The sequence below is a fragment of the Corvus hawaiiensis genome, chromosome 9, assembly GCF_020740725.1.
Source record: "Corvus hawaiiensis isolate bCorHaw1 chromosome 9, bCorHaw1.pri.cur, whole genome shotgun sequence".
Taxonomy (NCBI): domain Eukaryota; kingdom Metazoa; phylum Chordata; class Aves; order Passeriformes; family Corvidae; genus Corvus; species Corvus hawaiiensis.
The window spans coordinates 9,151,764-9,177,653 of NC_063221.1; the positions used below are offsets into that span (position 1 = coordinate 9,151,764).

A 25,890-nucleotide genomic window follows, 5' to 3' on the forward strand; every position below is an offset into this window, starting at 1 on the left:
TTCAAGCCATCCTAACTGATTCTGCTGGATCTTGCTTCAGTTATGACAGAACAGCACTGTAATCACCTTATGCACCACCTGACATTGCAAGCAGAGCAGGGCAAAGCATCCCTATAGATCCTTCCAAATCAGCAGTTTTATCTCCACAGCTGCCAGTGCTCAGCACAGCCTCCATCTTCCATTCCAAATAATGGAATTACATAATCCAGTCTTCCATTTTACACAATGCCCGTGTGAGTGCTGTTTCTCACAGGACTGGATGAGAGGAGTAAAGCAATCTTCTCAACCTAAAGCTTTTCCAGCAAAGCACGTAGGACCCTTTTTTCTCCTATTCCTCCTCTTCCATGCACCAAACCTAACTTCATCCTATCAGCCATCCCAAACAGACAATGCCGCCACCAAGACCTGGCCCAGTCAAGACAATTCACCTACCTTTGGGAGGTGCTGGCTGGATGTTAACAACTGGCTGATTCTTTGGCAGTGGCACAAGCGTGGGAAGAGTCTGAATAATGATGGTTTTAGCTGGGATGCCAATGTTAGCCTGAGCTTCAGGCACAGCAGGCAAAAGGGGTTTGGGTTGTATCAAAGGCCTGGACACTGTCTGACCACACCTCTTCAGGCCCCTTGCAGAATTATTTGCTAGAAAAGGAAAAAGAGAGTTGGGCCAAAAGGTATAAAATACATAATTCAAGCAATAATGAACTGGCTTTTAATGTGGGGGTTTTTACCCATTTATAATATTTGTTAAAAATAAACATATCTGATCAAATATCCAAGTCATAAATGATAGGACATCTAGTGTTAGTTAATAATTTGGATGCAAGACAACACACATATTACCTATAGGATGAAAGTAACTCAAGCTGCCAAACCACAACAGTGTCTCATACCAGATCGAGAAGAGATGCTCACAGCAGGCTTCTTCCCTCCACCTCCTTCAGGGGATGCAGGGCTTCTGCAGCTCTTGCTGTAGAGAGAGATGGGAGACATCTGGGAGCTACAGCTGAAGTCCACCTCATCCTGCAGACAGAAAGCACGTGAGATTAATGCTTCAGAAACTCAGAGAAGTGTCTACTAGCAGTTCAGAGTACATCTGCTTTTCATCATGTCTATGTTGCTGCTGCAGCCAACAGGAAAATGGTTTTGTTCTGCAGTTTAATTCTGGTCAACACCAGGTGACACTAAAAAAACCCAACAAGTACTTCTCCCCATCAGCAGAGCAACAGGAGGCAGAGGCCAGCAGCTGCCAGACTCAGAAGCCTTTAGCAGGCATTTTGTTTGCCAACACGGCTAATGAACATAGCTGAGGAAGAGAGCTGAACATGCTCTTATTCAAATGGGTCACAGAGAAAAGGTAAGAAAACACCACTGATGGGTTTTTGCAAGGGTTGGGAAAATAAACTATTTCCTCTTGTGCCATGAATTGTGTCAGAGAAGTAAATCACAGGGCTTTTTGTTTGTCAGAGCTGTTGCTGTCTGTGTTACAGGGAGGTTTTTGCATACAGGCACATTTTGCACTGGAGAGTCCACAGATGATGGCGAAGGGACCGAGCAGCTGGAAGTGGCTGGTGATAAGGGTTCTGTCTTCACATTTGCATCTGCAAGAGGCAGGTAAAGACATTTTACTGCACAAGTTTTTGGCAATGGGATATCAGTAAAGGACACACTGTCCTACACCAGCTATTTAATTCCTGAAGCAAGGCACAGCAGAAAACACAGCAAGATTAAAGGTACTGAGCAGCTTGGGTTGTAGGGCAGCCCTTGCCAGCTGTACCCATCCGACAGAAGCACGGCATGATTCTCATCACAGAGCAAAAGGCTGTAGGGCATCAAATAGTTCCACACGAGTTTTAAGAGCTCACCCTTGTGGGACGGGGGGGGGGGAAGAGCAACACCTGCAAAATATAGGTTAATTACCTGCATAAGCATGGCCCGTAATATTCCAAAGGTCCGAATCCCAAGACATCAAATCCAAGTCAAAATGAAAGTTATAGAGATCATTTTCCTGAAATGACAGTTCAGAAACAGAGACAAGACAAAAAGAAAGATACACTGACACCATCAGCCATTACGTTCACATTCTCACAGCTCCAGAAAACCAACCAAACAACATAACTATCAATCACTTCAGGTGCCTTAAAGTATGCAGAGACGAAAGTCCTTAAAGGAGAGTTCTCAACTGGAACACACAAAACAAGACTCCTTTTAAACTTAGGCCTGTAGGAAGGGACAGGTCAGTTTAAGACCATCACTAATTATTGTACCCTTACTGATAATTCATAAAGCAAAATTTTAAGTTCAGTCATTGAACCATCTCACATAAAACACAAGTTTCAGCAACTTGGTGCCATCCTGTCCTTCACCTGCCTTGAAAAATCTATTTAATGCTCTTGCACCATTACCTCTCGAAGCGCTTTACAAACAAAAACAGCACAGGGACAGTTTACCAGCAGGAAAAGAGACACAAGATTGATTTGTTCAAGACCTGATGAACAGTATGTATTAGGTCTCCCTATACTTGAATACACTGATGCCAACATCTAAAGCCAAGGACACCAGTTTCCTTTTCCAACAAAAATTAAAACAAACAAACAGGCTAAAATCACTTCATACATATTATTTATCATATGACCTCTAAAACAACAATTGGGGTTTCTTCTCCATTTTTTGTTTGTGCATCTGTAAGTCTCAGTTCCCGATGCAAATGTGGTGCTTTATGAGCACTTGCACAAAAAGTATAAACATCACGTACCCAGCTTATACAACTATACAACAAAGATTTTCCAAAAAACCATCCTGCAATTGGATGGACTCTTATATTCTCAACTTACCTTGTGAAGGGAGGTTCAAAAAGCCTGCAGACTGCATAGATATTGGTACTTACAAGTTAGAATGAAGAGAAAGATCATCAGAGCACATTTAAAGGACAAATGACTAAAAAAACCACAATGTGAGCTGTGCATTAAGGGCCTTCACCCAGACAACTAATGCTGACCAGCTGATGGGAAATATCTCTCCCTTGTACAATCGGTCTGTTCCCACATTTTCTCCAGTGACTGGTCCTACACGTGTAGGAATGCTCTTAGAACCTGAGGTTTACACTGGATGATAACCCAGGGGTTGGACTGGAGGCGTTAGGACACAGTGGGCAGAGAGAAGGCAGGGGGAAGATCAGGGAGAGGAGAATCCACGAGGCAAATGCCCTGGGAGAGGAAAAGCAGTTTGAACAAATGGACAGTGAAAAATATGGGGATTAAGGCATAAAGTTGCGAGCAAAGGTTTTTTGAGAAAATCTTAAAGAAGTAAACAAGAAGCCATCTAATAAGCAAGGAGCTATAGCACAGCCCCAGCCTTCTCCTCTCAGGTGGCCCTGAGCAAGCGCTCCCTCAGCGCTGCCCTGCGGGGCTCACCTTCACCGGGGCACTGACAACACCGCTCCTCCTCCACGGCGCCTCACACGCTCACCCTGAACCCTCCCCTTCGCACTCTCCGCTTCGCTCTCCGGCCGTGACGCCCGCAGTGTGTTTAAGCGGTCGATATCTCTGACGCAGGGTGAAGGCCGGGCAGCCACGCTCTCCTGCCAGGCTGCCCCGGGGGTTCCCCGAGCCGGGCCGGGGCTCACCCCGCGGGCAGAGCGCGGAGCCCGGCGCCCGCCATCCCCACCATCCCCGGTACTCACGTCGGGCTCGTCCCTCGGGGCCGCGGCGCCCAGCAGCTCGCTCAGCTCCTCGCCCAGCACAGCCTCTGCGAGAGAGAGAGCGGGCTCAGCGCCGGCCCGGCCCCGCCGGAGAGCTCCGCGCCGGCCCGGCCCAGCCCCAGCCCCACTCCCGGCCCCCCGAAGCCGCGCTCACCCCAGTCCAGGCCGCCCCCCGGGGCGGGCAGCAGCCCCGCCGGCTCCCACTCGGCCTCGGCCGCCGCCATCGCTTCCCCTTCCTCCCGAAACACACGTCTGCTTCCGGCCAGGGCCCGCCCCCGACGGCGGCTGCCGGCGGACACTCGGCGGGGCGGGGCGGGGCGGCGGAGGCCGCGCGGGGTGCCGGTGGCGCTGCCTGCGCTCCGAGTTCCCGGAGAGAGTCACAGAGTCAATTCGGTTGTAAAAGACCTCTGAGGTGAGCGAGTCCAAGCTCTGACCCAACATGATCCTGTCAACCAGACCGTGACACTGACTTCCACGTCTCGTCTTTCCTTAAACACTTCCAGGGGCGTGACTCCACCACCTCCCAGGGCAGCCCATTCCAATGCCCAGTCGCCCTTTCTCTGAAGAAATTTCTCCGGATGTCCAACCTGAACCTCTCCTGGCACAGCTTAAGACTGTGTCCCCTTGTCCTATCACAAGGACAAGCCTGGGAGAAGAGGCCGATCCCCACCTGCTTACAACCTCTGATCCGGGAGTTGTAGAGAGTGGTAAGGTCACCCCTGAGCCTCCTTCAGGATAAACACCACCAGCTCCCTCACCTGCTCCTCAGGGGACTTGTGCTCCAGCTCCTTCACCACCCTTTGTGCCTTCTCTGGACACGCTCCAGCACCTCAATGTCCTTCCTGAACTGAGGGTCCCCAAACTGGACACAGCACTTGAGGTGTGGCCTCACCAGTGCCAAGTACAGGGGAAGAATCACTTCCCTAGTCCTGTTGGCCACATTATTTAATGAAGACTTCTTCCCCCCACCCCAGGCACACAAGAGGCATTGGTTAGACAAAAGCGTTTATTCAGATCCCGCTGACACAAGCTTGTTGGTGGAAGCATGAGTGGAGCAGATACCGAGGAATGTCCAAATTCCCAGTGGGAGAATGTCCAAGGGTTGTGTGGCAGGCTGCCCCCAGCACATGGCCCTCAGCCCCTGGTGGGTCTCCAGCTGTCTTCCCTGGAGACACCTCCCCTTCTCAGGAGAATGCTGTACATGCAGCATGGCGGCAGTGTCTATGGGCAGCGCTGGTCTGGGCTACAGCCACAGGCATGGAGCCCCTCTGCTCCAGCAGCAGCTCCTGCTGGGCCTGCAGCCCTGGGGGACATGGTGGGTTTCAGTCTCGGGCAGGCTGGAAGCAGAGGAGAGATGGAGCTGGTGTTACGCACTTCAGTCCCAAGAGGTGTCCCCACCCAGGAGTACCCCAGCTGGGAGGATGGCCACCCAGGTGAATTTTGAACAGGGTGCTGGGAGGGTCTTGCCAGCACTCACCTCATAGGTTAGCATCATATGCTGCATTGGTGAAGGTGCCCGGGGCTCCTAGGTCACTGGAAGGCAAACACAAGGGTGTCACCTTGGAGAGTGCAGGAGTGTGTGAAGGGCAGGGGTTAGCACGGCCCTGTCAGCCCCAGAGATGCCTCCACATAAAAACAGCCTCACACAGGCAGATCTGGGTGTCAGCAGGGAGAACACAGGGCTGTGACAGTGACAGCCACCCTCCTGCAGAGCACAACTCTCACCTGGTGGGTTTCAGGAGCTTCCTCTTCTCCTCTGATAACGGTGTTGAAATGTCCATGGGGATAAAACACATAGAACAGAAAAAAACAGATCTGTTTAGTGAAAGTCATGAGAAGCTGCATCAGCAGCATCTGAAATTGAGCAGAGTTTGACAAGCATGGGATGGGGCCAGGAGAGGGCTGAAGTATTTGCTGCTTTCTTCAGAGTGATGGTGTTTATCTGGCTCTGCCCTCCAAACCTGGCTGCTGACGCTTTCAGCTGGACAAACTGCCAAGGACCCAAGCAATTCAGCCAATAAAACATGTGATTGGAGGCAGTCACACTGTTAAACTCTTCTGATCACCCCAGCCTCCCCTGGGACTCTGTCACCACCTTGCCTGAGAGCCCCTGGCCAAAGCTAGGGTGGGCTGCAGGAAGCATTTCTGTACCTCTGTCACTGAGCCTCTTGGCAAGGAGGGCAATGAGCCCCCCAGAGAGCATAACACCAGCTACTGCCAGGGCTGAGCCACTGCTGTAAGCCAGGACTTGCTTTAAGAAGGCACCATCCTCTGAAACAAAGCCACAGAGCCACACATCAGAAAGTTGTCAGCCCCCCACCACATTCAAGATGTGCTTGGAGGAAAGTTGGAACCTTCACAGTGCTAGAGGAGCTGGGGGGTCCCACCGTACCTGCACACACAGGGGGCTCCCTGGTCCAGTTTCCCGTGGCCTCACACTGGAGCATCTCTGCTCCCATCTGAACAAACCCCTCCTCGCAGGAAAAGGTGCATGTGGAGTTGTAGGTGAAGTTCCCGTGCACGTGAGAGCAGCTCAGCTGGCCTCTCCTTGGGGGGGCCAGCACTGGGCAGCTGATGGCTGGAGATAAAGCACAGCAGGAGCATCAAGAGGACAGGACTGATGGCAGTGGGATGGAGACGTGTGTTGGCAAGCCAGGGGATGAACTGACATAGCCTGGGGTGCTGAGGAGAGCACTCTGCTATGACAGGGCCCTCCCAGACACATGTGAGATCACAAGATGCACCTTTACAATGTGTGGGGCCGCCAGTCCAGGTCCCCGTGGCTGTGCACTCACGGCTCTCTGGCCCCATCAGCACAAACCCCTTGTGGCAGGAGAAGGCACATGTGGAGCCAAAGGCAAAGTCCCCGTGGAGATGGGAGCAGGCAGCCTGGCCCATCTTGGGGATGGTCAGTGCTGAGCATTTGATGGCTGCAAGGGTGAAGAGGCACATGTCAAAAAGGAGCCTGGGAGATCACACTGTTGGGACCAAGGGGCTGGGGAACATTGTAGTGTCACCCCAAGGCAAATGGCACCCTGAGCTGTGGCAGCAGCTCTACCTTCACAGCGTGGGACATCCCCTGTCCATTTCCCTGTGGCTGTGCACTCGCGACTGTCTGACCCCATCAGTGCAAACCCCATCCGGCAGGAGAAGGCACACATGGAGCCAAAGGTGAAGTCTCCATGGAGGTGGGAGCAGTTTCTCTCTCCTTGTTCTGGAGCACTGAGCACTGGACAGGTGATGGCTGCAGAGACAGAGATACATTTTGAAGCTGGAATCTGTGGACTATGAGGCTAAACTGCTGGAACAAGAGGACCAAGAAAGTCCTCTGGGAAACATCCTATGGTCAACACAAGACCTGTGACACCTTGAGCAGCAGCAATACCTTTGCACTGTGGTGTGTCCCCAGTCCACGTCCCTGCGGCTGTGCACTCGCGGCTCTGTGGCCCCATCAGAGCAAACCCCTTCTGACAGGAGAAGGTACATGTGGAGCCAAAGGTGAAATTCCCATGGAGGTGGGAACAGTTCAGCTCTCCTTGATCTGGAGCACGGAGCTCTGGGCAGCTGATGGCTGCAAGGCAAAGAAGCACACTTCAGGCAGGAGTCTAGGGACTACAAGGCTAAGCTCTTGTAATGAGAAGACCAAAAAGAGAACATCCTGGTGTCTGGCCAAGGCCTGTGACACCTTGAGCAGGCAGCTCTACCTTCACATCTTGTTGCATCCCCTGTCCATGTCCCTGTGGCTGTGCACTCACGGCTCTTTGGCCCCATCAGCACAAACCCCATCTGGCAGGAGAAGGCACACGTGGAGCCAAAGGTGAAGTTCCCATGGAGGTGGGAGCAGTTCAGCTCTCCTTGGTCTGGAGCATGGAGCACTGGACAGGCAACAGCTGCAGGGATGGAAAAACAGTTTGAGCAGGAGTCTGAGGACTATAAGGCTAAACTGTTCAGTCTGAGAGGCTTCAGGGGAACCCTAGTGTTACCCCATGGCCAGTGACACCCTGAGTTGTAGCAGCAGCTCTACCTTCACAGCGTGAGGTATCTTCAGTCCAGGTCCCCGTGGCTGTGCACTCACGGCTCTCTGGCCCCATCAGCACAAACCCCTTGTGGCAGGAGAAGGCACACGTGGAGCCAAAGGTGAAGTCCCCATGGAGATGGGAGCAGTTCAGCTCTCCTTGTTCTGGAGCACTGAGCACTGGACAAGTGATGGCTGCAGGGACAGAGAAACACTTCAAGGAGGAGCCTGGATACTACAAGGCTGAACTGTTTGGTCTGAGACACTGGGAAAACCTTAGCATCATCCCATGGCCAGTGACACCCTGAGTTGTAGCAGCAGCTCTACCTTCACAGTGTGGGGTATCTTCAGTCCAGGTCCCCATGACTGTGCACTCACGGCTCTCTGGCCCCATCAGCACAAACCCCTTGTGGCAGGAGAAGGCACATGTGGAGCCAAAGGTGAAGTCCCCGTGGAGATGGGAGCAGTTCAGGTCTCCCTGGTCTGGTGCTCTGAGCACTGGGCAGGCGATGGCTGTGAGGACAGAGAAGCACTTTGAGCAGGAGTCTGGGGACTACAAGGCTAAACTGTTGGAATGAAAGAACCAAGACGATGGAGAACATTTCAGGGTCAACCAGAGGCCTGTGACACCTCGAGCAGCAGCTCTACCTTCACAGTGTGGTGTGTCCCCAGTCCAGGTCCCTGTGGCTGTGCACTCACGGCTCTCTGGCCCCATCAGTGCAAACCCCTTCTGGCAGGAGAAGGCACACGTGGAGCCAAAGGTGAAGTTGCCATGGAGGTGGGAGCAGTGCATCTCTCCCTGGTCTGGTGCTCTGAGCACTGGGCAGAAAACGGCTGCAAAGTGAAGGGGTACACATCAAGAAGCAGGTTGGGAACTGGGAGACTAAAATTCTGGGAGCAAGGGGCTGGGGAACACCACAGTGTCACCCCAAGGCTCAGTGACAGCCTGCACTCCAGCAGCAGCTCTACCTTCACAGCGTGGGGCATCCCCTGTCCATTTCCCTGTGGCTGTGCACTCACGGCTCTCCGGCCCCACCAGTGCAAACCCCGTCTGGCAGGAGAAGGCACATGTGGAGCCAAAGGCAAAGTCTCCATGGAGGTGGGAGCAGTTAAGTTCTCCTTGTTCTGGAGCACTGAGCACCGGACAGATGATGGCTGCAATGGGAGAGCAGATCTCAGATATGGTATAGATAGATAGGTTAAATCTAACGATTCAGGCTGAATCCAAATCAAATCTTACCCAGACTCACCTCTTCAAAACTGTAGTTAGTACAATGATTTTTCTGCCATACAAGTGATTTTCTGGCAGGGACACAGCTGCTGCTCTGCCAGAGCCCTGTTTATCCCTTGTACTACTCCGGGCCAAAGCCCCTGGGAGGAAGGACCACAGCTGCTGCAGTCCTACTCACCTCCCTCCCCTTACTGGAGCAGAGACCAGCCTCCATCCTTGTCACAGGGGCAGGAGGATGGCTTTGGGACTGTAAATAACTGCAGTGGCCACAGGGTTTTGTGCCAGCCTCCCCAGCCTGTGCCCAGGGTATGCTTTGCTGCATGCCAGGGCAGCACCCAAGGTTTGTTGGGGTGAGTGGCTCTGCTGCCTGCAGGACCACCACAGGTCAGTGCCAGCAGGGCATTAACACCATCCAGCCCAGCTGAGACAGACTCCATTCGCTGCACCTTCTGCTTTCAGACTGACACCAAGCACTTTCCTAGGTAGGCTTTTCCTTTCACAGCTATTTTACAGGCATTCTGGTTTCCCAGAGAATCCCCAGAGGTGTCTATTGGTGAACATGCTGTGTGGGTGGGAGCAGTTGACCCAGCCCCTTTTGGGACCAGCCAGCAATGGGCACTTAATGGCTGCAGGCATTTGAGGCAGGGCAGGCAGAGTTTGAGGCAGGGCAGGCAGAGTTTGAGGCAGGGCAGGCAGCCTTGTCCCACACAGTCCTTGCAGCACCATCAGCCTTGCTTGCAGCCTTGCTCTGCTCGTTTTTGGAGTAAGCCCAGGTGGCAGCACTTGCTAACACCACTTCGTTATCAGCACAGGTGACCAACTGACTCATCTGATTGTTTGCAATAAAACAAAGATCAGTCATATTGCAGCCAGCAGGAAGAAAACAAGCTGGGAAAGCAAGGCCTTGGGAACCTGAAAAGCCTGGAGCACACAGGCTCAGCCCAGCTTGCCTGTGGGGATTTTCACAAAACTGGGAGCCTGCCCCTGCTGGGGATGCTGGTTACGAAACAGTCACATCACATCTCCATGCCTGTTCCCCTTAACTGCAGAAAGTTTTGCTAGTCTCAGCTGCCTAAGGCAAGTCCTGGGTTGGACCACAGGCCCACCCCACACAGGCAGCAGCAGCAGTAACTTCAAGGCAGGCTTTTTAAAAAAAGAATATAGATACAAAGATGCTGCCCACTCCCCACCCTTCCCAATACAGAGGGTCCCCAGTTGTGTCCCATGTCTGCTCCAGTCCTTGACTCATCCCATTCTTGTGCAAGGCTGCAGGTGTACCACACAGCAGCACAGGAAAGGTGGAGCAAGGCTCTTGCACCCCCGGCACTTCTCTGGGATGCCTGGTGCCTGGCTGCAAACCCTCAAGCCACTGACAGGAAGACTTTCTCTGCCCCTGCAGCATAACATACCACAGCTTTCTCTCCTTTGTTGTTTCCTGCCACACTCTGTCCTTCCCACTTTGTATGTAACCTCATTTCATGAGTCCTTGTCCCCTTTCAAGGTGGCCCATCCCTGCCAGGATAGAACCTTCCCCTGGCTGTGGGACAGCAGCCCCTCTTTCCTCTTTCCCAAGATACCAAACACCTTCCCAAGGCTGATCAGGGTGGGCTTTGGGAGGTAAGAGACAGTGCCAGGGGGTTGACAGAGGAGCCAAGACACCGTCCTGACCCTGCACTTGGTGCACACAGGGCGCTGACATCTGAGTGGGATTCAAGACAGGGCACTGGGACAGCCAGGCAGAACGGGGGGCTTATCCAGAGCTCACAGCTGCTCTGCCCATTGTAGTCTCCTCAGGGAATCCCACCCCACGTGCAGCACCAGGAGATGCTTCCACAATAGGTAAGGGCACAGCAAGACTTGCCTGAGCAGCATTGGGCACACAGGGCTGGTCCCTGCAAAGCATCAATGCCAGCCCAGCCCCTGCCAGGCCCTACCTGTGCAGGTGGGGATGTTTGCTGACCACTCCTGGGAAGGCAGGCACCGCAGCATGCCCGCCCCTCGCCGCTCAAACCCCTCCTGGCACCCAAACTCGCAGGTGGAGTTGTAGCTGAAGTCTCCATAGGGGTGGCTGCAGTTCATGCGCACTCCCTTGGGCTCCAGCTTGGCACACTGCACAACTGGGAGAGACATGGTACCACAGCCCATTAGGAGCACAGGAACCCTGCTTTGTCACCAGGGTTTGGACTCTCCAGCAGGGAGGGAGGGAGGGATGGGGATGGATGTCTCACCCTCCGCGCACTCAGGGCCGTGGAAGCCGGGGTAGCACTCGCAGCGGTAGCTCCCTATGGTCTCCACGCACTCGCCGCGCTGGCTGCACGGGAAGGGCTGGCAGGAGGCTGCACACACAGGGGACGGTCATCAGGAGCTGCTGGCCACCCTGCTGAGGTCCCCAGCCTACCCAATCCAGCTCTGGTCTGCAGTCCCCCTGCTCACCGCGGTAGCACAGCGCCTTTTTCTTCCGGTTGCAGGGCTCGTCGTTCCACTTGCCAGACTGCTGCGGCCGCTGGATGTAGATCTCCACGCAGTCCTGGTTGGAGCGGCGGTTGTTGGGCTCCCCGAGTGCCCAGTTCTCCGCCTCCTTGGTCAGCGCCTTCCTGGTGCCCACCCAGGTCCAGATGCCGCCCAGCTTGCGGATGCCGATCCAGTAGTAGCGCGCATGGTAGGGCAGGCTCTTGTTGAGGTACTCGATCTCCTGCTTGTTCTGGATCGCCACCAGGTCAGTAAAGAAGGTCTGGCAGTAATTCCTGGCCTGCTCCCACGTATAGTCCCCTTGGTTGCTGTAGTGGTACGTCCAGGCACCCACCTCCACCCACAGCACCATGCCTGTGGGAGAGGATGAGGTCTGGGATTGATGCAAAAAGGTTGGGAGCCGGGTCAGGGATGGGATCCCTTGAGATGTGAGGGTGGGCTAAGCCTGCATCATGGCCAAGAGATGCCAGTGACCAGCTGGGTGAAGGGATCAGATGAAGGGACAAGTGTGGATGAGAATGAGGCTCTAGGTACACAAAGACCTGAGTGGATCAGGCATGGCAGAAGGAGCTGAGGACAGAGGGGGATGGCACAGGGATGAGGAAGGTGGAGGTGATAGGGTGAAGGCTGAGATGGGGCAGCATGGGATGGGGCAGGCAGAGCACAGGAAGCAGAAGAGCTCCAAGCAGTGATGCCAACCCTGTCTCCAGTGTAAGGATTGAAAGCTCAGCCCCATGGCCCTGTTCCCCTGCTCACAAAGGCTTCCCTAAGGGGAAAGCCCCACTTCAAGATGTTTCCATAAACACAGTTCCTTCCTTGAGTGCCAATGTGTACCACTTCGGTTTTCTTGCTTTACCCTGCTACAGGAGAGTCAGATTGCAGCAAGGCAGAGCAGCCAGTATACCCTCATCCCCAAAAGCCCTTGGACCCCAACCTGCTCATCTGAGCCAGAGATGGTCTAAAGAGTCTTGTAAAACTCAGTGTTGCAAAACAAGGTCTTACAAAAGTCAAGCTCACATCATGGTCATGCCCACCAGGCAGGGCAAAGCCAGAAAGTAACTGGAACCCACACCCAGAAGTGAAGGGCACTTTGCTGAAACCCTGCTCTTATTTACAGCATTTCACACCACAACTTTATGCAATCAAAGGGTTTTAGCCACAGAAAGAAGCTTCCTCCATTCTCCCCAGAAGCAGCTATCTCCACAACTGCAGAAAGCGATGTGTGGATATCGTGTCTCCATCTGTGCAGAAAGTGAAATGGGGATCAAAGTCTGCTCCAAACAACCAGCCTGGCTTACCCTGTATCTCAGGAGAGCACTATCACACTGCGGTTATGCAGACAAAGATCTGGGCATTGCAGATTAGATGCAAATACAGGTCTTCTAAAGTCTAATTAGGACCGTTGTTTGGTCCATTATTATACATTTTCCTAAGTAATTTCCCATAATTTGTCTGGTTTTCCCTGTGAAAGAGCAAACTCTTCTCTTTGTTCAACAGAACTGAAGCTGAGGAAAATGTGGTTCCCTCCTTACCTTTCAGGAATTGGGGGCTGCAGGACAGGAACTCAGGGCACCTTTGGGAGCCTGCCCCACTCTCAGCTCCCACCACCCTCCTCCTGGCCCTTGCTGCTCCCCAGCACAGCTCAGGGCAGCCACCTGCTACCCTCACACAAAGAAGCCCATCTTCTCCATGTCCATCCTCCACGTGTTCTCCTGCCTCTTTCCTCCAGCTCCACCAGTAACACCCTCTCCATGGCACAGCTCATCTGCCCTGTCTTATGCTACCTCTTGCTGCCCCACCTGGTGCTGAGCCCCAAGTGGGCACTGTTTTCCTGTGTTTTGACCCCTTGGCTCCCTTGGCAGCCTTGATACCTCTTCCCAGGGTAGTGCTCAGCACCCACTGCAGTTGAGGTGCCTTTGTCTTTTTGTTTTCCTCTCAGAGCCAAATCTCAGCCTCCTCCTGACACTTCTGCACTTGCCTCATTTCTATTCCTTAGCTTGTTCACTAAGGTTCTTAGGAAAATAATTCAGCTCACAGAGGATTGCCAGAGACAGAGCAGGCACCAGTAGGTTTTGCTCTGTGCGATGCCAGTACGTGAAGGAAATATCCTACAGGCAGTAGAGCCAAATTAGCTTCTATACTCCTGATGTTAGTTAGCAGCTTTAACTTTCCCTGATGCTGCCCCAGCTGTGCTCTGAACTCTTACACCTGTGGGTCCTGTGCCTATGTCCATGCCCCAGTCCCCAGCACGGGCGTGGGTGTAGGCAGGGGGTAGAGCTGCCTTTCCCTGGTTCACAGTACAGTGCCCCAGCTGCCACGCTGCATTTGGGGAACCAAACACCCTGCAGGGACCCCAGGCATGGCCTGGCCCTCCCTGGGGGAGCACGGTCTGCCTGGAGGGAGCTGGCACAAGCAGGGGCAACCCCCTCTCAGGCCAGGAGGATCCAGCCCTGGGGGGTGTGACTGATGAGCCCCCAAAATAACAATGCTGCCTTTCTCCAGTTCCCCAGACCTGCAGACTGCTTGGCAGCAGGGTCACACTGGGCTTACTGAGCGGGTGGTGGGTGGCTTACCCCATGCGATGGCAGCGATGCCCAGGTAGATGCCAGGAGAGCCCAGAGTCCGTGTCCTTTGAGCAGACCGCAGTCCCACAGCAGAGCCCTGACAGGGAGGGAGACGTGAGCATGCACATCCCAAGGGGCTCACACATGCACCCGCTGCTGCCAGGCAGTCCTGGCACACACAAGGGCACATTACTTGTGGCAGCTCACACGCAGGCACACATGGTGCTCCCAGCCAGGTATGGCTCTGCCGCAGGAAGGGCCCCTTCCAGTGAGGCACTCGGGGGAGCTGTGCCTACAGCCCAGCTGGACAGTGGGGGAGACACTGCCAGCAATGCACTTCACTCCTGGGGAGCCCCTAAGTCCAGGCCGTGTCCTGTGCCCCCCGAGCCCCTTCCTGCCCAGCCAGGGCTGGCATCTGCCTCTGCAGTAGCAGTGCCCTGTGTCCCTGGCAGTCTCCTGTGAGCCTGGAGTCGCTCGGGCAGAGTGTCTCTGGGACAGGCTATGTGTCCCACAGCCCCCAGCAGCGGCACCGGTTCCTGTCAGTGCCTGCCCACAGCCCTGCGCTCCCCTAATCCCCTTTTCTAGGCAGACCCTGAGTCATCCCCAAGGGAAAGAGCGGGACGTACCATGCCGGCGCCGCAGACGCACCGTGCCCAGCCAGCGGCAGCTGTCCCGCGGTGGGCAGTGCTGCTCACGCTTCCTCCGAGCGTGCAGCGCATCGCTCCCTGCCCCTGGCCTCTTCCCCTCCCATCCCAGCCCCGCTGCCAGCCCACATCCTGCCGCACACCCCTGCCTCCCCCACCACAGAGCTCTCCAGCCCCGAAAAACCCTCCTCTCAGCCCGGGGCCGGAGGGGAACAGTGGGGTCAGCACTGGCCACGGTCCTGATGGGACCTAGCTCGGCAGCAGCCCCATGGCATGGGAGCTGGTGCATCCCCACGCTGCCCTGGGGACATGACAGCCACAGGAGATGACCCACAATGAGCCAGGCTTGCCCGAGCACCCCAGGAGGTGGCAAAAGGCCCTCCAGGAAGTGTCCAGCCCTAGTCTGCAGTGCCCAGAGCACCGAGAACTCTCTGACTCACCATGTCCATGTGGCAGTGCCTACACTGGTGGTCGGTGGACAGGGGAGGGCTGAGGGGTGATGAGGTCCCTCGTGGGTGAGTGGGAGTGTGGCTCACAGCCTCGCAGCTCCTGTGCCAGATGCTCTCCTCGCATGCAGGCCTTTTGCTCTGGCTGTGAATCTTCATACACCGTTTATAAGCAGTTACTTACACAATGTATTTTTCTGTGTTTACCTTTAAGTCTTTATGAGAAAGGTCCAAGAACATGCCAGAGGAACTTCCCCCTTACTTATTAACATCCGTTAGGAATTTCCACCAGTGTTTCAAGAACATGTCTAATTGTGTCCACCGCCCCTTGAATCATTATAATCATAATAAATCTTTTCTTACCCTGTCCTGCTCGTAAGTAGAATTGCCTTGGCCAGGTTTTCTGCAGAAATTACTCTGCCCACTTCCAGCTAAAGCCAAACAAGAGCCATGCAGGTTACTTGTATTTTCCAGTTCCAGAGAAATTGATACTGCTCCACCAGGACTCATTCTAGACAAAAGGAGGAACCCATCCCACAAAGAGCCATAACCCACTACAATTACTTTATCATTGGCCAGTATAAATGAACCTTGTTTCCTGTCTCTGGATATCTTCCTTGAAAAATGTTTTACTGCAGTTGTCTATTTTTATGGAATTGCTGAGTCTGTACATCCAGTAATTCAGGAGCCCTTGCTTTTTAGCAGCTCATGTGCAGACAGCAGTCAGTTACGGGAAGGGAAGAAGCAGCCAGGCAGGCAGAGAGGCTGAGGGGCAGCTGCTGGGGCAGGAGAGCAGCTCCAGATGTTGAGGGTAACCTGGTCAGGGTGAGAGCTGCCTCTCTACTGGTGAGACTGATGGGACTCAGAGGGATGTTCATGGGTACACCGCCCCAGGGCAGAGCACGCTGTGCCCCTGCCAGTTTCACTTCTGCTGAAACCCAACATGGTAGGGCAGAAACCCAACACGGTAGGGCAGAGCAGTAAAAAGAAAAATACCCCCACCTTTATTTTTGTAACTACAGATAGTTTTTGTTATTGCTTTAAATGAATCAAGGTGGCTGAGATGCAGAGGCTGTTGCTGCTGCAAAGCCAGTACATGACCAAGTTCAAGCTCTTTGTGGGGGCAGGTGCCCCATGCCTGGGCTCAGAGAGGGGATCCTACATGGCAGGACGGATACTGAGGCTTGCTTTGCATGTAGTGGGAAAAGGTACACGTGCTAGGAGGGAGAGACGACCCGATTCAGCTCTGCTAGGAGCTGGTTAATCTCCAGGAACCCTTTCACATCTCAGGTGGGTTCCAAGGCTGGCTTCTCTGGGATTCAGGATGCTGCAGGGCACATGCTTCTGCTGGATTCCTGCTGCCCTGCTCACCAAGGAAGTGCCTGTCCCTGCCTGAGTAGTGCAGGGATTTCCCAGGTGCCAGGATGGTGCATCCTATCCCCCAGCCACCCCTCCGAGGGCACAGCACAAGCTGCCAGCCAGGGCTTTGCTCAGCATGGGCTCAAGGGAGCAGGCACAAAGACACTTTCCTGTGTCACCTCCTCGCTGTCCCTCTGGACCCAGGCATCTGGAATGGAGAAGTGCCTCCTTTGCTGTGCCCCGCTGCTGAGCAACAGTCGGGGCGATGCTCTCTGTGCCGTAGAGCCCTGCCCAGGCTCTGCCTCTGGGGAAGGGGCACGGCTGTGCGTTGTTTATGGCAGAGCTCCCGCCCCACGGTGGCACAGCCTGTTCCCCTCCTTGTGCAATGTCCCCGCAAACCGCAGAGGAACCGAGTCACCCCGACACGGGCTGCTGCCGGCGATACAGCGGGCACCTTCCTGGGAGCCCCGCTCGCCCCGGGGAGGGCTCAGCAGCCCACAGGAGTAAGGAGGCACCCGACCCTACCCTCTCAGGACTGTGCGGTGGTACCGGCGAGGACACACACGCCTGGGTACAGCCCCGATGCTGCCATTCCTCCATTCCTCCCTGGGGACACGGGCGGCTCTCCCTGAGGCTTTAGAGGCATCTCCTGAGCGCGGGCAGGAGATCCCCTCCCACCACAGGTCCCCAGGAAGTGCTTGACCCAAAGGGTGTCCCTGAGTTGCGGGTGCCCTTGGGCAAGTCTCCCAGCGCATAGCTCCAGCAGCCGGAGCCTCCTCCTCCACCCTGTTATCAGCTGCTACCCCGCCCCAGGCAGCACCTGATAAAATCTTTCTCACAATTTCAAAGTGTTTGGACACTGGGAGATGCGTTTGAGTGCCACCCTGGTTTGGACAGACTGAGACAGTTGCAAGAATTAGCCAGGACCAGAAGTCCAGGGACAGGTACCCTGCACCCCCCACCCACAGGGACCTTGTGGCACTGGGACAGACCTGGCTATGAATTATCGGGGTAGCTTTGGGAAATCACTCCTGCCCACCCCATCCAGACCCTCTCAGAGATGTTTCTATGACCTCAGCTATAGGACAGCTCTCTGCCTCCTGCCTTTCACTGCCAAGCTGGTGATGGAGAGCCATTTCACTGAGTACCCCTGCCTGTGCTGCCTGCCGGCTCCCTGGCACCCAGCAGCAGCCACATGGGCATGGCACAGATAAGGGTTTGCCAAACAGGATGCTTGGGGCGTAGATAACACTGACATTATCTCACTGCTTGAGTGGTAGGGCATAAACAAGTGACTCTGCCCACCCGGGGAATCCCAGGCAGCACCTCTGCCCTGCCAGTGAGCTGAGGCACAGGGTGGGTACGGGGTGCTGGGCTGCAGCTGCAGGGATGTGCCACGTCCAGGGGCTGCTCTTCAGCCAGGCAGGCAGTCCTTGCCCTAAGTGACAGCAAAACCACCCAGCCTACAGCTCCTGGGAACTGCAATTGCTCTGCTTGTGTCCTGCGGGTCTCTCCATGGCACTGTGCATCCCTGGAATGCTGGGACAGGCCACGGACCCACCTGGCCCTGCCCCAGTGGAACTCATCTTCTCAGCAGGAGAGTGGTACCAGTCACACTGGCTTGGTGTGGGGGCAACCCAGGCACAGGAGGCACTGGCAGCTGATGGAGCAGGCCACCCTCATCCTGGACATCAACCAGTGTTTTTGTCACGTCTGGTTTAATGCAGAAATTTCAGCCTTCTCCCGTCTCACATAGCAAGCCCAGAGACAGATTCCTCTGTCTGTCACCCGCTGTGTACTTGCTCCACTCCCTGGGCAGCAGATGAACATGCTCAGCACTAGGACCTGTGTCTCCAGCCAAGGCCAGCCCCTGCACAGCAAAAGACATCCTCTCCTCTGGCCAGGAAATCCTGGGGCATCCCCTCCAGGAGGCACTGTGTTTCACCCGACACAAAGGCAACCTAGAGGACATTCTTCACCTCCTGGCAGGCCAGGGCTGAGGTTTCCTCTTCTAAAAGTTCCTCTCTCTTTCTCACCTCCCTGTTTCAGCACACAGCTGGTCCAGCTTGGCTGCTGCCAGTGATACAGCAGGCACCTTCCTGGGTGATGATTTCTCCCCTGGCATCTTGGCTATCCTTCTGCTCCAATGAGCTATTGTGTTGTCTATTTAGATTACTGATTTATTATCTGCAGGTAGGGCAGGCACTGGCACAACGTGTTTTAAAGTCTTTTTTATGCCTCAACCACTTTGCTTTTGTGGATCTACAAACTGCCCTGTCCACGCTACCTCTGCTGTTACAAACTACTGAGCTCTGCCCAGTGCAGCATCCCCTGGGTGTGTGACTCCAGGGCCATACAGCTCTCCATGCACAGGGTGGGTGGCACTTGCTGAACTCGGCTCTCCCTAAGAGTCTTGACTTCTGGGGCAAGCCCCTGCAAGAAACAAACAAAAGCTAAAATAAAGAGGGGAAGGACGTTCCTAACCCCTTGTTGTCACCTTTGAAAAGAATTCTTACTCCTCTGACATTTTGCAGCTCTGCTTTAAGAGCAAGATGGTCACAGACACCAATCTAACTGGGCTTTATCCATGGGCAGAGAGGTACAGGCTCCTTCACATCTAAGCAGCAAAACCAAAAGGTCTTTTCTGACAGGAAATGGCAAGGCAACATAGGCAGTGCTTTCCTAGCTTCTTTTTATTTTCATTTACCCTTGAAAGGAAAAGGACTGTTTTGCAGAGAGGCATTTCGGGAGGACTCACTGGCTTGACAGGAGGTGAGGTAGGACGTTCTATCCCCACCCACCCCTGCTGCGCTGTGGGGTCTCGGTGGCCCAGCCCTGCACCGGCACCGTACCTGGCTCCTCAGGGCAGGGCGCAGCTCCCCGGGCTGCCCGGCTCCGACCACAGCCGGCCCTCCTCTGCTGCCTCCGCGGCTGTCACACCGTTATCCCACGAAGGCTTTCCGGTGCTCTGCAAGACCTAGAAACCCGCTTTTGCCCTCCAGGCACTGACGTCCTTCGGCTGAGGCGCGGGGCCGGGAGCAGCGTCCTTCCCGAGGGACAGCGGCGCGGGCAGCGAGCAGAGCTGTGCCGGCTGCGGCGTCCGTCCCCTTTGCCGCGGGGGTGCCGGCACGGTACCGCGGGGGTGCCGGGGGCCGCTGTGCCGCGTCCTTTGGCCCGCGGGCCGTTGCTGTCCACGATGAGCCGGAGAAGGCCTGCGCCAGGGAAGTCCATGATGACCACCCCCCAGCGCACGGGCTGGCCGCCCCGGCGCCGCAGGTGCTGGCAGCAGCGGGGGTTCACAAAGCGGGCCACCTCCTCGGGGCAGGTGAAGAGCCCATTGCCGGAGCAGAAGGTGAGGTACATGGTAGCGGGGTCTCCGCCGGCCGCCTTCTCCAGGTGCCGCCGCACCCGGGCCCACTTGCGCTCCAGTGAGAGCACGTTCCAGGCGTCGCTGATGCTCAGCTGCTCGTAGGGGATGCCCAGCACCTCCCGCGCCAGCGCCTCCAGCACCACGATCTTCCCGCGCACCTGGCCCAGGGTTGGCACCTCCTCCCGGCACCACACACAGCCCTGTCCCTCCTCCAGCAGGCAGCGGTGCAGCTGGGCAGCGAAGCCGGGCCGGGAGAAGATGGGCAGCTCCTCCTTGATGCGCATAAGCACGGCCTCGCCGGGGTGGGCGCGGAGGAAGCGCAGGGTGCGGCGCAGGACGCCGCGCAGGCTGGCCCGCTGGAAGGTGCAGAGGTGGTAGATGCGGAGCTCACCCCGCGATAGCTTGCAGCGCACATCCAGGAAGCGGATGCCGGCCGCCAGCTGGGCCTCCAGGCCCCAGCTCTGGCACCGCAGGCGCCGGCCGCCGAACAGGCTGAGGGAGTCGTGGGTGCCAGGGATGGAAAGGCGGGAGAGGGGTAGGGCGTCGGGGAGCTCCGCCATCCAGTCGGGGCAGCAGGCTGCTGGCTGGGGTACGCAGTCGAAGGCAGCGCTGCGCCGGGACCATGTCTCCATGCCACCGGGAGAGCGGGCACTCCGGCACCTGCCTGGCCCCCCGGAGCCCTGCCGTGGAGGAGAAGCAGACCATGAGCGGTGGGAACATGGCTCCCATGCATCCCGATCCTACCCTCCCCAGTGGTTTCTCCCCCATGCCATGAAACCCTAGAGCATACCATACCCTATTAACATACCACATGGGCCATATACGTTGCTGCTGGTACTTCTGTCGAACTGTACTCTTCCCCTCCCACTCTCAAGCATTCGTCCCAGTACCCCCGAGCCCTGGTACGTCCCATCCTCCCCCTCGTTCACCCACCTGGGTTTGCCTGTGGCTGCGGAGCAGAGCCCGATGGACAGGCCGCGCGGCCGTGGGTGCCGGCGGCACACTGGCAGGTAGAGCGGGATGCCAGCCATTAACCCGGGGACAGTCATGACGCGCGTCCTGCCTCGCAAACGGCACGTGCACCTGGGATTCATCCTCAGCCCTCGGCCAAAGGAGAGCACTTGACAGACACACCAGGCTGGAAAACCTCCTGGCTGATCCCGACAGCAGCCATTCAGGCCTCTGCACCTCCCTCCCCAGGAATCAGGACAAACGGGATCGAGGTGCCGCAGGGCCCCTGGATGCTAACCACGGGAGTGGCTGTGCAGAGCCGCGGGGTGCCCACATGTCTACTCCAGAGCCATGTCCTGGTGGGACCTGGACCAGCCCGGTGATGATGGGCATCGTCCCTGTCAAGAGGGACAACGCACAGGCAGGCACCCGGAGCAGGGGTCTGTACTTGCCAGCACACCCCAGGACCTGCTCAGCGAGAGTTGCCTAGGAAGTGGGCTTCATGCCCTTGCTGCTCATGCACCAGTGACTGCTTCACGCTGGAGTCACTGCAAGGCTGCCCGGCGCAGGGGTGACCCACCTCCTGCCCACGGGACACAGCTGCCGGGCACCCCCGTCGGCAGCACACACTGAACCCAGTAGGGTTTGGAGAGGAGCCGCCGGACAGGTCACAGACTCCTCCGAGCATCCCTCCGGGGCACATCCCCTCCGCCCGAGCGAGGCGGGCACAGGGATCCCCGGAGGGCGTTCGGCTCTACCACTGCAGGGACACGGGCGGGGACAGGCCGAGAGACACGTTCCCTGCGCGCTGGGCGCAGCGGCCGGGCTGAGGGGGACTCCCTGCGGCTGCCCCCGGCTCGGGGGGCACAGACCCGCCCCGGGCCGCCCCGTCCTGCCCCGTCCTGCCCCGGGAACAGCCCCGTCTTGCGTTCGGCTGCGGCTCCCCCGGCACGGAACGCCACAGCGGCGGAGGCCCGCCCCGGCCCGGCCGGGCCCCGCCCGCTGCTCTCGGCATGGCGGCGCCGGGCAGCGGCAGCGGCGGGAGCTGCTTCGTGCTGGGCGCCTCGGGGGAGACGGGCCGGGTGCTGCTGCGGGAGCTGCTGGCCCGGCGGGTCTTCGCCCGGGTGACGCTGATCGGGCGGCGCCGGCTGAGCCTGGGCGAGGAGGCGGAGGCGGCCGTGGTGCGCGGGCTGGGACAGGGCTGGCCGTGGTGGCGGGGACCGGGGCGGCGGCGCTGACCCTCGGCCTCCCCGCAGGAGCAGGCGGTGGTGGACTTCGAGCGGCTGGGCGAGCACGCCGCCGCCTTCCAGGGACACGACGTGGGCTTCTGCTGCCTGGGCACCACCAGGGCCAAGGCTGGCGCAGTGAGTGGGGACTCCCCTGTCCCCGGGAGTGTAGGGGTCCCGCTTGTCCCCTCCCCTGCCCGCCCGCTCCCTGCCTCACTGACCCTCCTCTCCCCTCGCAGGACGGCTTTGTCCGTGTGGACCGGGATTACGTGGCGCAGGCAGCAGAGCTGGCGCGGGCAGGGGGCTGCAAACACTTTGTCCTGCAGTCCTCCCGGGGGGCAAACGCGCAGAGCCGCTTCCTCTACCTCCGCGTGAAGGTGAGGGGGCAGCTGGGGTGGGATCCTGGTGTTCTGCAGGAATCACAGGATGCTGGGATGCTCGGGAAGGAAGCAGGAGCTGAGGTCTTGAGATGCAAATGGCTCTGGGGGTCCTCCTGGTGCTGCGGGACAAGGGAAGGAGCTGGCTGGACAGCTATGCAACTGGCTTCTTCTGAAGCAGCACGATACCTGCATGCAGCAGCTGTCTCCCTCCTCAAACCCCAGAAAGACCTGCTGAGGTCTCTACCCCAACCCCAGCTCCCCAGCCTCAAGCTGCGATGGCTTCATAGCTATGTGGGGACGCTCAGGGCTGTGTTCAGGTGAGACACGAACTATCCTGTGATGGAAAGCCCACAGGCTCCCCAAGTAGGACCATATCTGTCGCAAAAGCTTTTTTCCCCGTACGTTGTGTGCTGCAGCTCCCACCACCTGCTGGACTCACAGCTGCCTTGCCAGCATCTTGTGCCGGGTGGATCCATCCCCAGGCTGGATGCTGACTCCAGATGCTCTCCGGAGCAGCCTGTTGCAGTTTAGCGTGATGGTTGCAAGAGTGCGCTGCTGACCTACGGTCTGTGTCCACCGTGGGCACTCACCCCAGCTGCCTGGCCTGGAGAGCTGATCCCTCCCTGGCCTGTTCCAGCTTCGCATTGGCGTTAGTGCCATCCTGCCCACGGCTCAGAAGCTCTCTCCTGCCCTTTCATGGGGTGGCAAGGATGGTGCTTGCAGTCATCCTTGTCTCCTTTCATCCTGCCTGGCTGCTCTGACAGGGAGAAGTGGAGAACCTGGTCCAGGCTGTTGGTTTTGATCGCTGTACCATTCTCCGGCCAGCGTGAGTAGTGGTGGAGGAGGGAGGGCACAGGGCTTGGGTGGAGGGTTGGCAGGGCAGCAGGCTGGGAGATGGAGGAAGAGAAAGGATCCATGAGAGCAGGGCTGGGGAGGGGAGTGGAGAATGCCACCAGCTGCAAATGCAGCTCATGGATGAGCAGACTGCTTCCCAGTGCTGCAGGGAACAAGCTCTGAGGTGTCCCATGGCCCATCCCAATGCTGGTGCCGTGTGCCATGCACGGACAGGAGGCTTGGGCTGAAAGCACAGGTTGGGGCACATAGGTCAGAGCTTAACTCCAGATGGACCTTGACCTTCTGCAGAGGGAACACTCACCTGTGACCTTTCAGCTGTACTGTGCTCTCGCTGCCTAGGAGAACTGGCATTCTGCTTTTGGCAGCACAGTGGGGAAAGGAGTTTAGTGTCTAAGGGCTCAGCTCTGTCACGTTTCATGACCCTGCCAAAGCCCCCAAGCCCATGTGGATTTTGGGAGCTGGTCTGGGCCTTGGTGCTGCTGGAGAATTCTGTGCGAGTCTCTAGCTTTTCCCCCAGGGATTGTTTCAAGCTGACCCACCTTACCTCCTTGCCCTGCAGGGTGCTGCTGTGCAAGCGCCAGGAGTCCCGGCCCACGGAGTGGATAGCCCAGCAGTTCTTGGGTGTTGTGGCTCGGGTCTTCCCGACCGCTTACTCGGTGCCTGTGGAAACGGTGGCCAGGGCTATGGTGGCCTGTGTGCTGCAGCCAGGCGAGGGGAAGGTGAAGGTACTGGAGAACGGGGCCATCCACGAGCTGGGAAAGGCAGTGCCACAGCAGGGCACATAGAGCAAAAGGGATGGCAGGCAGGAGCTTGAGTCACCATTCAGGTGCTCTTTGGGCTGAGGATGGATGCGTGCTTGGAGAGGCGTGGGGTGCTTGCATGGCTAGCGTGGAGCCAGAGGTATATGCACTTTTTTGCACTGTGGCTGATTCTGTCAAGGGATCAAAAATGCAGATGCTGGCTGCTGACATACAATGTGCACTGCTGCGTGGGTCTGTAACACTAATATGGATAAAGATGGTGTAATCCAGGCCTTGAATAAAACCCTATGACTGATCTGGTTGTGCCGGCTTTGTGTTGAAATAATGTCTGTCACCTGCGCATCAACAACCCAGCCTCGTCTGCTCAGATTGTGTCACTTCAGGGAATGCTTGCAGGCAGGTGACAGACACAGGAAAGCAGAGACAAGGCACAGCTGCCTGTGTGGAGGCTGTACCTCACAGAGCACACGGTGGCACCAGTGCTGCTTGGATAGCAGAGCTGCTGGATGCCTAGCCGCAGCTGCTGAGGCGCTGGGAGTGGTGCCTCTGCCTGCAGCAGGTCTCTGCAAACACTCCTGTCCTCATCTGCCCAGGGTGCTGAGGGACTGCTCTGGGGACGCTGCTGTTCACACGTGGGCTGCCACTTGGTACCTGTAGTCACATAAACACCATGAAAATACTTGCATTGACTTGCAAACGCCTGTCCCTCTGGGCTTTCCTTCCGGGCACAAATGAGCCTGAGCCCAGCCCCGTGTTCCCGGGAGTGCTCTGCATGTGAAAAAGATGAGGCCAGCCCTGTGCACACCTTGGAGGGGGCTTGCTCCTGCCCAGGTGCCAGAAGGGGAGCAGGTTCCTTCTGTGGGCATGGAGCAGGCATGAGGAGCAGTGCAGTGTCCCAGGCGCGGCCCCGGCTGTTCTCAGGCCTTGTGCTTGGGGTCGAGGAACTTGGTGGCTTCACAGATGGGATACAGAACATACGTGACTCCCAAATTCCCTACTGGCCAGAGTCCCAGTGCTCCGGGTAACACTGCTTTCCAGGATTTTCTCTGACCTCACCCATGGCTCCTGTGTCAGTGACTTGGATGTGGCAAATGGAGGGAGCCTGGATCTCATCTCCTTCTATACAAGCATTTCAGTCATCTGGTTGGACCTCAGAAGGTTGGTGGAGGCAGCAAGATGGTGTGAAGCCTGCACCTAGACAACTCCTCAGCCACGTGTGGGACTCAGTTCAGAGGGGCCACAGAGCCACAGCTGCTGGTAAGACTGTCCCAGCGAGAGCAAAACAATACCTTTAGAGTAGTATTTAATGCCCAAAGGGAACTGAGAGGTAGGCTAGTCAGCATCACATAAGTGTGAGGAGCACAAAGGCTGGTCACACCTGCAGCACTGGGTTACACAGGCATGGTGTGCTCAACGCTCAGAGATTTTTTTAAAAAGGGCGTGTGGTTATACAAGGGAGTGGAAATGAGTGCTGAAATGGTAAGACCTTAAAAGAAGTGAAAATTGAGATGAGAATAAAAAAAAGAATTCAAGCTCTGGAAAGTTACAGGTGAGAGACAAGCCACAGAAAACATGAGGAAAGCATCCTAAAGGCATAAACATGAATTATGGCTTTGTGAGAAGCAGAAAGTTGTCCAGGGAGGCTCAAGGACAGGATGTGACCAGGCTCTATAGGAAGGAAAGAGCCATTGCAGAAAGTCTCGGTGAGTTACTTGCATTGCCCTTTGCTGCTAGGGAGCTCACACTACCATCATTCCTTCAGGGACACATATTTGAATGACTGTCCCAAAGCATGCAGGGCAAAAAAAGATATTTTTAACCCCATTTTTAGAACACGTGGTTAAAAGTCTGCCAGAAGGAGCACTCAGATGAACTGCCAAATACTCTCCTGGGTGAGAATTGCAGCGATCCCTTTACCAAAA

The 25,890-nt window shown here is 56.4% G+C and overlaps 4 protein-coding genes across 9 annotated transcripts in view; 1 reads left to right on the forward strand and 3 right to left on the reverse strand.

Annotated features, from left to right (window-relative positions):
- ATF6 (activating transcription factor 6) overlaps nucleotides 1-3,961 on the reverse strand; it is a 73,345-nt gene extending 69,384 nt beyond the window's left edge. For both annotated transcript variants that reach the window (XM_048312346.1, XM_048312345.1), the window contains exons 1-6: nucleotides 3,852-3,961; nucleotides 3,680-3,744; nucleotides 1,918-2,005; nucleotides 1,504-1,598; nucleotides 891-1,020; nucleotides 433-639 (exon numbers count right to left, since the gene is read on the reverse strand). In XM_048312346.1, the coding sequence (XP_048168303.1) occupies nucleotides 433-639; nucleotides 891-1,020; nucleotides 1,504-1,598; nucleotides 1,918-2,005; nucleotides 3,680-3,744; nucleotides 3,852-3,921 (655 nt within the window). In that variant the 5' untranslated portion in view covers nucleotides 3,922-3,961. The remainder of the gene's footprint in view (nucleotides 1-432; nucleotides 640-890; nucleotides 1,021-1,503; nucleotides 1,599-1,917; nucleotides 2,006-3,679; nucleotides 3,745-3,851) is intronic.
- A 728-nt stretch (nucleotides 3,962-4,689) lies between these two features.
- On the reverse strand, nucleotides 4,690-19,349 carry LOC125330252 (selectin P). Of its 4 annotated transcripts, XM_048313201.1 has the most exons (20): nucleotides 19,278-19,349; nucleotides 15,430-15,497; nucleotides 15,061-15,219; nucleotides 13,986-14,073; nucleotides 11,377-11,766; nucleotides 11,172-11,279; nucleotides 10,878-11,060; nucleotides 8,682-8,867; nucleotides 8,361-8,546; nucleotides 8,040-8,225; nucleotides 7,722-7,907; nucleotides 7,402-7,587; nucleotides 7,083-7,268; nucleotides 6,756-6,941; nucleotides 6,442-6,627; nucleotides 6,090-6,275; nucleotides 5,849-5,968; nucleotides 5,423-5,453; nucleotides 5,175-5,230; nucleotides 4,690-5,034 (listed from the first exon to the last, which is right to left on the reverse strand). In XM_048313201.1, the coding sequence occupies exons 3-19, from the start codon at nucleotides 15,067-15,069 to the stop codon at nucleotides 5,176-5,178; spliced, it is 2,658 nt and encodes an 885-aa protein (XP_048169158.1). In that variant the 5' UTR covers nucleotides 15,070-15,219; nucleotides 15,430-15,497; nucleotides 19,278-19,349; the 3' UTR covers nucleotides 4,690-5,034; nucleotide 5,175. The 4 variants fall into 4 exon arrangements, with proteins under 4 accessions (XP_048169158.1, XP_048169159.1, XP_048169157.1 ...); XM_048313202.1 differs by lacking the exon at nucleotides 15,430-15,497; XM_048313200.1 differs by lacking the exons at nucleotides 15,061-15,219; nucleotides 15,430-15,497; nucleotides 19,278-19,349 and adding an exon at nucleotides 14,603-14,710.
- LOC125330253 (1-phosphatidylinositol phosphodiesterase-like) lies at nucleotides 19,101-21,660 on the reverse strand. Its single transcript, XM_048313205.1, is given in 3 exon segments — nucleotides 19,101-19,536; nucleotides 19,539-20,475; nucleotides 20,729-21,660. Coding segments are annotated over 2 exon segments (1,023 nt in total). The 5' UTR covers nucleotides 20,428-20,475; nucleotides 20,729-21,660; the 3' UTR covers nucleotides 19,101-19,402.
- A 76-nt stretch (nucleotides 21,661-21,736) lies between these two features.
- Nucleotides 21,737-24,263, forward strand: HTATIP2 (HIV-1 Tat interactive protein 2). Of its 2 annotated transcripts, none has more exons than XM_048313206.1 (5): nucleotides 21,737-21,927; nucleotides 22,003-22,110; nucleotides 22,212-22,349; nucleotides 23,117-23,178; nucleotides 23,767-24,263. In XM_048313206.1, exons 1-5 carry the CDS (start codon nucleotides 21,760-21,762, stop codon nucleotides 23,990-23,992), a joined length of 702 nt encoding a protein of 233 aa, XP_048169163.1. In that variant the 5' UTR covers nucleotides 21,737-21,759; the 3' UTR covers nucleotides 23,993-24,263. The 2 variants fall into 2 exon arrangements, with proteins under 2 accessions (XP_048169163.1, XP_048169164.1); XM_048313207.1 differs by having other exon boundaries at nucleotides 22,990-23,178; nucleotides 23,767-23,991.
- The last annotated feature ends 1,627 nt before the right edge of the window (nucleotides 24,264-25,890 follow it).

What these genes read in the sequence shown, in the direction of transcription:
- HTATIP2 (XM_048313206.1), top strand. Translation starts at nt 21,760, where the DNA reads ATGGCGGCGCCGGGCAGCGGCAGCGGCGGGAGCTGCTTCGTGCTGGGC. An exon ending in AGGAGGCGGAGGCGGCCGTG is followed by an intron (nt 21,928 to 22,002) that starts GTGCGCGGGCTG and finishes GCCTCCCCGCAG; the next exon opens with GAGCAGGCGGTGGTGGACTT. An exon ending in TGTACCATTCTCCGGCCAGC is followed by an intron (nt 23,179 to 23,766) that starts GTGAGTAGTGGT and finishes CTTGCCCTGCAG; the next exon opens with GGTGCTGCTGTGCAAGCGCC.
- LOC125330252 (XM_048313200.1), bottom strand. Translation starts at nt 14,695, where the DNA reads ATGCGCTGCACGCTCGGAGGAAGCGTGAGCAGCACTGCCCACCGCGGG. An exon ending in AGATACCTCACGCTGTGAAG is followed by an intron (nt 7,588 to 7,721) that starts GTAGAGCTGCTG and finishes CCATCCCTGCAG; the next exon opens with CTGTTGCCTGTCCAGTGCTC. An exon ending in GGAGCCCCCTGTGTGTGCAG is followed by an intron (nt 5,969 to 6,089) that starts GTACGGTGGGAC and finishes GCTTTGTTTCAG; the next exon opens with AGGATGGTGCCTTCTTAAAG.